We start from the raw sequence: 12,046 nt of genomic DNA, 5'->3' as shown, positions 1-12,046 counted from the left end.
AGTCGATGATATTGCAAAACAGGCAACATATTTGCAACCAAGACCTCTTCAAGTGATATCTCTATCCAATGCTTTTGCTTCAGTCAAGTCTCATTTCACAAACCTATGGATCAACAATTGGCTCTCTTCTGACAAAGGAAAAATTTTACAGTCTGTACAAAAGAAACCAAATGACCTGGAAATATACAAAAACTTGCCCAGACATGTTCAGACATTTTTAACAAGAGCCAGAACAGGTCACATTATCACTCAATTGTACCTACACCGATTTCACATTTCTGATAATCCTACTTGTCTGTGGTGTAATAATCTGGAACACAGTCTTCTATCTGTCCATCCATAAACCACAAAATAAGTAAATTAAAATCATCAGTACCAGTTGCAGAAGACACAGCCCTGCAGTATATATTGACTACACCCCAACTCTGGCTACTAGCAACAGGCATCTATAATGAACACCAATCAAAATACCCCTCATTTCTCGTGAAAAACAACAACTGAATAGACTACAGTGGACTATAGGGGACTTTATGTTGTCAGCAAACAGCTGGATACATTAAGAAGATTGATTGATATTTCAATAACTGCTACAAAGTGAAGGGGACACTTATATGGTTTTTAATTAGGGTTGTCAACTCTCTGTATTTCCCGGGATCTCCCATATTTGCCCCCAATTTTTAACAGACTCTCGACTCCCATATTATACTTCTCTTCGAGCATTTTTCTCCCTTATTTTTGCATAATATAAAAATTTATATTCTAAACATTTGATTTTGCCGTGAATGATGATGATTTATTTGATGAATTTTGTTGTTCAAGACAGGCATTAAAATGTGCAGCCTTTTTAGAAATGGGTTTTAGTGCTCACCCGTTTAAAGTGAAACCATGTTAATGTTATAAATTTGGAAAAAACTGGCTAATTCTGTTCTAAGCTTACCAAGTAGTAATGCTTATACAAAGAGGGTGTTTTATTTCATGAACATGTTGGACAGATGTTGGAAACATGGGCACGACACATCTAATCAAATCAGAGCTGCAGACTGTAGTCTAATTCAACTATTACGCGGGATAAAATCTGTCTCAAAATACTCTTAATTTAATTATCCTTGCACCAAAAACGGATGTTCCGAGTACCAAATATTTGTTTTAATTATTTGCATGTAATAACAATTAAGGAACATTGTAAGGAATTCTGTGGTGTTTGGTTAAAGGGGAATAAGTCCTTTTTTATGCAGTTGAAATTTTGTTCCCCAGATGAACACACAAGTTAAATTACACAAGTGGGTGTGCAAAAATCAAAAGAATACTAGCAGTTGATGTGTTTTATTTGTGTAGAAAATTATTTGCAATAAGAGTTCCAAGTTTAATTTTCATTTATCTCCAAACTCATTTTTGTGACTTACCTCCCTTTACCCAAACAACATAGAATTATCCTTGCACCAAATGAGTGCTCACTGGACGAAAATAATCGTAGGCCTATTTTAATTATTTAAATACAATTTCATCTAAGTAAAATATTAAACGATTTATCCTTCTATCAAACACAGATGATCCCTGGACCGAATAAGTGCAGCAAAGCGCACAGATATAATAATAATAATAATAATAATAATAATAATAATACTTAGGCCTACTTACTTACTTACTTACAAATGGCTTTTAAGGAACCCGAAGGTTCATTGCCGCCCTCACATAAGCCCGCCAGCGGTCCCTATCCTGTGCAAGATTAATCCAGTCTCTATCATCATACCCCACCTCCCTCAAATCCATTTTAATATTATCCTCCCATCTACGTCTCGGCCTCCCTAAAGGTCTTTTTACCTCCGGTCTCCCAACTAACACTCTATATGCATTTCTGGATTCGCCCATACGTGCTACATGCCCTGCCCATCTCAAACGTCTGGATTTAATGTTCCTAATTATGTCAGGCGAAGAATACAATGTGTGCAGTTCTGTGTTGTGTAACTTTCTCCATTCTCCTGTAACTTCATCCCGCTTAGCCCCAAATATTTTCCTAAGCGCCTTATTCTCAAACACCCTTAACCTATGTTCCTCTCTCAGAGTGAGAGTCCAAGTTTCACAACCATACAGAAGAACCGGTAATATAACTGTTTTATAAATTCTAACTTTCAGATTTTTGGACAGCAGACTGGATGATAAGAGCTTCTTAACCGAATAATAACACGCATTTCCCATATTTATTCTGTGTTTAATTTCCTCCCGAGTGTCATTTATATTTGTTACTGTTGCTCCATGATATTTGAATTTTTCCACCTCTTCGAAGGATAAATCTCCAATTTTTATATTTCCATTTCGTACAATATTCTGGTCACGAGACATAATCATATACTTTGTCTTTTCGGGATTTACTTCCAAACCGATCGCTCTACTTGCTTCAAGTAAAATTTCCGTGTTTTCCCTAATCGTTTGTGTATTTTCTCCTAACATATTCACGTCATCCGCATAGACAAGAAGCTGATGTAACCCGTTCAATTCCAAACCCTGCCTGTTATCCTGAACTTTCCTAATGGCATATTCTAAAGCGAAGTTAAAAAGTAAAGGTGATAGTGCATCTCCCTGCTTTAGCCCGCAGTGAATTGGAAAAGCATCAGATAGAAACTGACCTATACGGACTCTGCTGTATGTTTCACTGAGACACATTTTAATTAATCGAACTAGTTTCTTGGAAATACCAAATTCAATAAGAATATCATATAATACTTCCCTCTTAACCGAGTCATATGCCTTTTTGAAATCTATGAATAACTGATGTACTGTACCCTTATACTCCCATTTTTTCTCCATTATCTGTGGAATACAAAAAATCTGATCAATAGTCGATCTATTACGTCGAAAACCGCACTGATGATCCCCAATAATTACATCTACGTACGGAGTTAATCTTCTCAAAAGAATATTGGACAAAATTTTGTACGACGTCAACAAAAGTGATATTCCTCGAAAGTTACCACAGTTGGTTTTGTCCCCCTTTTTAAAATAATAATAATAACAATAATAATAATAATGCATGTATTTGTTTTACAGGTGCAATTTGTGCTCATCTTTGCACACCAGTTCCAGATTGTGTTCTACACAGACTGCAGCTATCCTAAAGGTTTCATGGTTTGGATCGGTCTGCATGGAGTGTTGTTCCTCTTCTTGTTTTCTGATTTCTATAAAGCAAACTACATTCACAAATCAAGAAGTAGAAATTCTGGAATATGTATGGTAAGTTCAGTGAAAGCTAGGGTGGCCATCTTTCAGTTAAGATTAACCCTGGGGAAAAAAAAAAATTATATAACTTTTATTCTTCCCAGATCTCAGAATATTATTTTATGTTTAATATTGCAATTATTAACTGAGTTTACATTTGCATTGCTAACTGGTAAAGACATTATCTTTAACTCGAATTTAAGAAGTTGGGGATAATTGGAGTTACTTTTAAAAAGTAATTTCATCATAAATCATGTTTTCGTCTGCATTTACTCGACAAGAATACTTAGCTTCATTAATATTAATGTGTAACAATAAATGATCGCATCCATTACGTGAATACACTTGTTTTCTTTCTCCTGTAACGAGTGTTGTAGATTTGTAGGTTATGTCCTTATTCCAGGGAGATGAATTCCTTCTTGTCATAGTACTGAACGACTGAATTGAAGTACTTTCGGTATATCTTCGATCCTGCTATGCACCACACATGAGAGGAAAAAAACCTACTTAATTGAAAATTATAGCACACGACTCTAAAGACACTGGCCAATGGGAAACCTATAAACCTACCCAATCCGCCCCAAACAACTTCATTTCTTATAATCAATGATTTTTTTCAGGAATATTCACATGAAATCATCACCCAACTCAGTGGTACCACCATGATGTTGCACTATGCGGGAAAGCACTTTTTTTTTTTTTTCAGTCCAGGATAAATCTACCAAGTAAAGGGTGCGGCAGAACATCCTCCCTAATTTAAAGTTTAAATAAAAAACGGATGGATCAAAATAAGGAAACTTTATTAATATCTATAGTATCTTAATATTGGGAATTTTTCATTTTTTGAATAACATGTCTCTCAAGTGGTGTCCTTCACTGTCAATGCATTGTTGAATGCGACTTCGGAAATTCTGCAAATGGTGAAAATGTGTAATGCAAATGCTGAAGATGCTGTGGTTCTTTTTAGTGATGAAGCACATTTTCACTTATCGTGATGCGTGAATCATCAAAATTTCCGATATTGGAGTGGACAGAACCCTCGTGAACTTCATGAATAACCTCTACATAACGACCGTGTTACCACAGTCTACTATATACAGTCGCGAAGCTTGAGGTGATTTTTTGCAAATCTCGTGATAAAGCGCTCCAAGCGATTAGCAACTAGAAACAATAGACTGTCCACGGTCGACTTTGGACTGTGTCGTATTTCCATCGAGTGCTAGCTCGTTGCATATTTCACATTGATGCTTGTGAAATGTTCGTTATTGGTTGTAATGAAAATGTTAATGGCTAAAATACAATAATTGGAATAATAATATTTTACTAGAGACGTAGAAAAATTAAGTTTGTTTTAATGAAATTTATTGATCACGTTTTATTTTCAATTCTGGTGGGATTATTATTGCTTAGGCCTACTTTTTTTTTTTCACAGGATATGTTTTTAATTATAGCTGTTAATTTTGTTGTTATTTTTATTTGTTCTTTACTAGAGACGTAGAAAAAGCCTGTTGCAATAAAATTTATTGATCACGTTTTATTTCCAATTCTGGTGTGATTATTATTGCTTAACCTCATCCCACTTTTTTAACTACGTAAGCCTACACTACAAGTACCGGTACACATAAGTTACTCCATTAATTCATATTTCCATTATTATTGTTGTAAAGGGAAATGCAAATTAATATTTATTGGTTTCATAGGTAATTATCGCTATAATCTTGAATGAGTGAAGCGATTATAGTAAATTTCAGTTCTTTTTGCACAAACCAAAATAATATTAACCTGTTTCTTGCAGGTATCTTCGAGTTTATGGTGGAATTTAATATACTTCATTAAAATAATTAATTAACTTTATGCATTTAATATTTCAATAATGGAAGGAAGGCGATAATACTTCCAAAAGAACACAACGAAAGTGTAACATATTTTGTCGTCTACTAGGAGAGAGATCTGCGATGATGAGGCGATAGTAGCGATCCTAGTGGTGGGCAACTACCCATGTTTGCATTTTTACTACATATTGAGCTTCGCGACTGTATATAGTAGACTGTGGTGTTACTGTATGGTGCGCAGTTGGGGTACTTGGTCCTTACTTTTTCGAAGAGGATGGTGCTACTGTGACAGTGAACTCTCAGCGGTACACTTTTGTGATCAACGATTTTTTGGCACCAAGACTCAATGCGCTGCAGATTGACCAGGTCTGGTTTCAGCAGGATGGAGCACCTCTCACACAGCTCAGATTTCTCTCCCAGTCCTGAGACAGATGTTTCCCGGACGCTTAATTTCTTCACATGGCCACGTCCCCTAGCCAGCATGATCATTAGATTTTTTCTTTGGGGGCATCTTAAGGCTGAGGTGTTCAAACATCGACCGAGGACTTTGCCAGACCTAAGAAATGCAATACAGGAAGAAATTGGTCTTATTCCTCAAGAAATGCTAGTTAGAGTGATGCAGAATTTCCGAAGTCGCATTCAATAATGCATTGATAGTGAAGGACACCACTTGAGAGACACGTTATTCAAAAAATGAAAAATTCCCCACTGTTAAGATACCATTCATATTAATAAAGTTTCCTTATTTTGATCCATCTGTTTTTTATATAAACTTTAAATTAGGGAGGGTGTTTTGCCGCACCTTTATACATGCAAGGCCTGAACAAGCCAAACCTAACCTGTTCCTGATCCTCGACATTACAAAGACTCAGTGTTTTGTCTCTTGTAAAAAAAAAAAAGGTTTTCTGAAGTTAGGCCCTTCTTGAAATAATTATCAAGCTTTATGAAATAGGCCCCAGTTTGTGCATTATTTTGCATGCTGCTATTACATAAAAATTCAAGCCCTGGTGACTAATGAATCTGTATTTATTTTTATTTTAGGCTGTGCTGGAAGAAAAGAAGAAGACGGACAGCAATGGGAACGGTGTTACAAACCACGAGCTGGCGTCAGACTACAGCAGTGAATATTCTAAAGCGTATTCCAATTGTTACTCAAACGGTGTTAACAACGGTTACATGGCTACTGCAGCTACAAAAAATGGCGTGAGCAGTAATTCTAACCTGACACACCGCACAACGCCTGTACTACATCAAGAGAAATAGCGACACGATTCATTTCAACAGGGCTAGGTTAGGCACGAACTTGTTTAGTCTAAATGAAACAAAAACACGGGACTTTCTGGAGCAAGAATATCTAGAAGCTGGTGTTGCAAGAGAAGTGTCGTGACGAAGAGAAAAGTGTTGTGACCAAGTGATTGGGTTGTGTGAATAGACCCGCTATCTCACGTACATTAGTTACGCTGTGTGACATGCAATGACCAATCAGTCACATGACTAAAAGAAGTTGTTTTGTTATTTTTGTTCCAGTACTGACATATAGACTTGCTACGATATATGCCTAAAATATAGTACCGGTAACTACATTTGCTAGGGCTATTAAGAAATGTCCCAGTCAAAATGTGAAAGCATCTAAGAACTGGACAGATATTCTAGAAACTGTAGTTACGCCTTGAGTCAGATGTGGGTGAATGATGCTTTTCGTCTGCAATATTGAAATGAGTTTAATTAATTTACTTGAAATAGGAAGATGTAGAAACTCTTCTTCCTCCTCCTGTTGTCAGACGGTTGGTTCGCCCACACGTTCAAACATTTCTGTGCAGAGGAATCGTAAGGCGGCTCGTTCATAGTGTACTACATTGTACTATGGATCGGTCGCCTTTATGGTGATTCTGTAGGGCCATATATTTTATGGTGTTGGTATCATTATAAAAGAGTGGAACAAACTTTCTTTTTTTGTTTTGCCACGTACTTCATATAGCCAGGTTCAGTCTGTGCAGGGGCCGAACTGTTGATGATGTACCCAATATACTCCCCATTTTGAGAATCTGAGTGCAATAAAATGGGTATAGGGTTAAGATAAAGTGTTACGATTTGAGTCCTGTTTTCCATTGATTGTCGGATTACTTTCACATTTCTGGCAACCTTTCGCAGTCATTTGTTTACTGTTTATTTTTTTTACGTTCTTTGGGAAAACAATTTCTTTTCAGCATCCAAAATACAAAAATAGATACAGTCTTTGACATGAATGTCTTTCATCATCTATAATGATCTAATACCTTCCATTATAGAAAATAGGACATTATGGTGGTGGAGTTACAGAATGTTACAAGAAATGTTTTAAAATTTTATTTAAGTTTTGGTGAGGAGTGTCTGAAACTTAATTTTGAAAGTGTGGCAGTCTTACGAATAATGGAGTAAATCTCAAACGTGGTGCAAGTTGTTTTAGGTTAGGGTTTTGCTCCATGTTGTGATGGAAGAAGTCCAGTTTTACAATTACCTCTTTCTGTCCTAAGAATGCAGATGATGTGTTACCGTTGGAACCCTTTTCCACCATAACATGAGGCAAGTATTGGTACCCAAAAGAATAGCATATTAAACAAAATTAAAACGGAGCTAAACAGCTTTACTTGAATGCCTTCTGTAAAGAATGAGAAAGGTGGAAAATTCCCAGACATTCTAACTGAAAATTCTGAAATTGAATACAGAATTAATATTATATACACTATACTTGTATGTCTCTAGACATTCTAATATTGTGTGAAAACAGGGGCATAAATCTGATTCATGACTTCAGTCGGGACCTACGTTTTTTTTTTTTTCTATGATTCACTCAGGGGCCCCCCGTAGGGGGAGATGGATACCAAGTTAGTCTGACCCGATTTTTAGGGAGAAGAAAACACAAAATATTCACAAAACTTCTTGTTTATATGAAAAATTCTGTTAAAGCATTTATCGGCGGGCCAGTTCGAAAGGGAATAACTCAAAGTTTAAAGTTCTGAGAAAACTGCGTTTTAAACTTTAGGTTGCTGTGAAAAATCAAATTAACACACTCACACTTTTTTCTAAGACTACATACTGCGTGTTCTTGAAAATGATTCAAGAAAATAAATAATACCTAGCTCTAAACAGTTATAATTTGTACCACAATAAAGAAACTAAATTGTTATTAAAGACGTAAAACAAACAATGACGGAGTATGAATGTAGGTTTCTCAAAACGTTAAATTTTGAGTTTCCCTTTTGAACTGGGCCATCGATATTATTGAAATAGTAATAAAATTATTGTTACAGCAAGTTTTATGAAGTAAGCTACTGTTGAAAGCTTATTTCCTTCTTTATGGAGACATTGTAATGAAAATTTTCAAAGCTTGTTGTGTTTAAATTATAGAATTTCAACAGTCATTAAAATATTGGCGAGGGGGGAAGGCCTGACAAATGTTTTTGGGGGGGGGGGGTCCACATTTCCTAATTTACTCGAAGTGTGAGAGTGCTTTATTTTAAATTGTAACTTTTTTTTTGTACTGGTAATAAACGTTAAAGATGTTTCCTTTTTTAATGGATACAATAACAGGTCACACAGTTTGGTACACATCTATTTTTTTATACCTTCAATGACATAAGTACAGTCCCAGTAAAAACGCGATGTTATTTTCCTTCCTCTAAATGTAACAGCTAAAATAAAAGTGATACATCAGGTCTGGCACCTATTGAATGGTTTCAGTTGTAACATACTTGTAAATAAACTTTGAAAAAATAATCAGAATTTTGAAACATGGAAAACACGATCCCAGATAACTCTGGAATCTAATTGTTGGATGTAATATGTTAAAAAAAAAAAATTGTTGGTAACATGGGATAGATTATTATTCTTGATATCACATGAATATAGTAATTCCGATTAAAATATTTTACATCTGCTTGCATAAAATCTAAATTGTTAGAAATATGTAAAATTTAAAATGCAAAGAATGCCGATTATGTAAAAATGTAATGCTTTGTGAAGTTGGCGAAAAATAAGATCTGCGAGTTACCTGGCCAAGAACCTTACTGAATAGTCAACCAATTATGAAATTAAGTAAGGTCTGATAGCTTGCCTTTAAAAATTCTTCATCTTTAAAGCACTTTAAATGTTAATTTTAAGTTTACTTTTACATAAGAGGCTCAGCAACATTTGTGAACGCAGTTAGTTTTGATACATAGCACACGATTGTACGTTTGAGTCACGTGTTCCCAGCAACATGGTGAAAAACTGTTTGATTTTGGATTTTCGGTTTTCAGATGTTTTAAACATATTTTTAATGCAAAGAAGATAAGAGAAATGTGAAGTAATTACAAATTTGAGAGTTTTTAATGTTGATGAGATATTTCACACATATTAGAGTGACTGGTTTTTCTATTGAAAGCCCATTGAAACATTACTGTTAAAAAATGTCATATATATTTGTTAAGTCATGGAATAACGGAGTTGTTTCACAGATTTTGGCTACAATTGGTACACCTGTAATTTGACAGTGATTTTATCCAATGGCATGTGCACTGTGGTATATTAAATGCAAATACAATAACGTTTGGATTACAAGTTTGTTTGAAAAAAATGTGTATCCTTTTTATTGTTGTTGTTACTGCTACTTCTATTTATTATAATTATACTATTATTATTGTTATTATTATTGTTATTTATTCATATTTTTCTCTACTCCTGGTAGACTTGACACTTCTGTAACCTCTACGTATTCTGCAACAGAAGTAAGGAACATGAAAGCTAAACAAAAATAACTTTTTAGAGGACGTTTCCTTTCTTACTCATAAAATATCAACATTAACTGTACAAGGTGTTCCATTGAAACCTCCCTGATTTCAATTAATCATTGCTAACAAGGTATGCGGATTTATGAAATGAGACTGGTACTAAATGGTATTTCATTTGTTTGAAGTTGATTGTTTTGTCACTACATTGCGCAACAATCGCAACATTCGCAAAAGCAAAAATGACAATTCCACAGCAAAGCTGGAAAAGGTGGTATGGTATGCTGAGACGAAATCCGTGATTTCAACGCAACGAAATTACAGAATTGTCGGAGGCACATTGAATTGCCTTGATGCCTGGCAAATGGATTTACTCGGGCTTCTCTGAAATCCTGCTCGAATTTCTTCCACCCTTTCTTCTGTCACGGAATGCCGAACTCCACCAGATTCCATGTTGAATCTTTCATACACTACTTTTAACACTTGAATATAAATAATTGATTAGATGGCGATCTTACTCGTGTTAATTATGTAAGCATGTGTGGCTTACAGCTGTTTCCGTGCTATTCGACACCATCCTCATAGCCTACTAGATCTCGGCGCTATCTCAACTTCGCTGCCTGTTGTGTGGGTGCGTTCGTGTGATGAAGAGTTGTGTCAAATAGTGTGTGTGTTCTGAAATTGATCTGTGTGTTGAGAATTTGATTGGAGTGTGTTTTAGTGTGTCTGTATATTTCATATTGTTCTAACCACACATACAATAACATAAATATAGACATGGAAATCCTACACATACAACCCAAAAGCCAAAAACTCAACACACTAGAACAATATGAAATATACAGACACACTAAAACATGCCCCAATCAAATTCTCAACACACAGATCAATTTCAGAACACACACACTATTTGACACAACTCTTCATCACACAAACGCACCCACACAACAGGCAGCGAAGTTGAGATAGCGCCGAGATCTAGTAGGCTCTGAGGATGGTGTCGAATAGCACCGAAACAGCTGTAAGCCGCATATGCTTACATAATTAACACGAGTAAGATTGCCATTTAATCAATTATTCCACCAGATTGTTTTAGGACACTGCCGGTCGTAAGCAACTTATTGAACCAGAACCTAATTGAGTTTGCATCAGATGCAACTCCTCCATAAACTCGTTGTAATTTCGTTGCGTTGAAATTACGGATTTCGTCTCCACATATCACACCATTGTTTGCCCACGTTGATGTGGAGTCGCCATTTTTGCTTTTGCGATTGTTGCGCAACGTAGTGACAAAACAATCAACTTAAAACAATTGAAATACAAATTCTTTGAGTTTCTCTTTCTTTTAGTACCAGTCTCATTTCATAAATCCGCACACCTTGTTAGCAATGATGAATTGAAATCAGAGAGGTTTGAATGGAACACCGTGTACTTTTTCCTTACAGTAATTATAAAATTGCCTCACATACAAAACAACTTTGAATTTCTTAGGTTTGTTTCATAATGATAGGCACGGATTGTATAGAACAAAAGCGATCTTGAACTGATCCATTATTTGCTGATAAATTACACAGGCCTGCAAAATTAAGGGTCATAAAAAGTTTTCTAAAAATTTAGGCTACATTTATAGTATACATTTTCTTAGGGTGCTGAATCCAAAACTGAGCTCAGATTTTCTCTATCACGTACTATTTTTCCACTACATACATAGGCTCTTTCAGAAATGTGAATGTAGCGTTATTGAATTTAATATGGAAAAGCGATGAAGTGAAACATCATGTGGCAGATATTACATACATTGTGTCCTGTTTGTTTACTTTCTTGCTTCACGAAACATAACGAGAAAATATTGAGGTGCTGCAAAAAGTCGATTTAGACATTTCCTAAAAAATATCTCGATAGAGATATAGTTATTTACGATACAACTGTTAAAAAATTATATTTTATTTTCTGAGCCGGGATGTTTGCTAAATGAGGCTACAGATTGAGTGGAGCAAACCTGCGAACAAAATAACATTTTTACTGATTTATTAGATCCCTCGCATATAAGACCGCCCTCTACATTAAAAACACAAACATATATATACAAGATGGGTCAAAAGTCGCTTTCTTCAATATTCATTCTTATGTTTCATACTTGAGGGGTACACGGGAATAACGATCAAGGTCCATTTTAGAAAGTTTCGAGAAAAACGAATTATAAAGTTTAAGCACTTAATACTTTGTTATGTGTGTATTTAATAGAAATTGACGTAG

The 12,046-nt window shown here is 35.3% G+C and overlaps 1 protein-coding gene across 1 annotated transcript in view; it reads left to right on the top strand.

The window, feature by feature from the left end:
* LOC138695098 (very long chain fatty acid elongase AAEL008004-like) overlaps nt 1-9,708 on the top strand; it is a 473,051-nt gene extending 463,343 nt beyond the window's left edge. Inside the window, exons 9-10 of the mRNA XM_069819488.1 lie at nt 3,046-3,228; nt 6,087-9,708. Coding sequence (XP_069675589.1) covers nt 3,046-3,228; nt 6,087-6,308 — 405 coding nt within the window. The 3' untranslated portion in view covers nt 6,309-9,708. The remainder of the gene's footprint in view (nt 1-3,045; nt 3,229-6,086) is intronic.
* Nucleotides 9,709-12,046: the final 2,338 nt, after the last annotated feature.

This window comes from Periplaneta americana, chromosome 2, assembly GCF_040183065.1.
Source record: "Periplaneta americana isolate PAMFEO1 chromosome 2, P.americana_PAMFEO1_priV1, whole genome shotgun sequence".
In the NCBI taxonomy this organism is placed as follows: Eukaryota; Metazoa; Arthropoda; class Insecta; order Blattodea; family Blattidae; genus Periplaneta; species Periplaneta americana.
The sequence above is the reverse complement of the archived record's forward strand: the minus strand, read 5'-3'. Positions and strand labels throughout refer to the sequence as shown.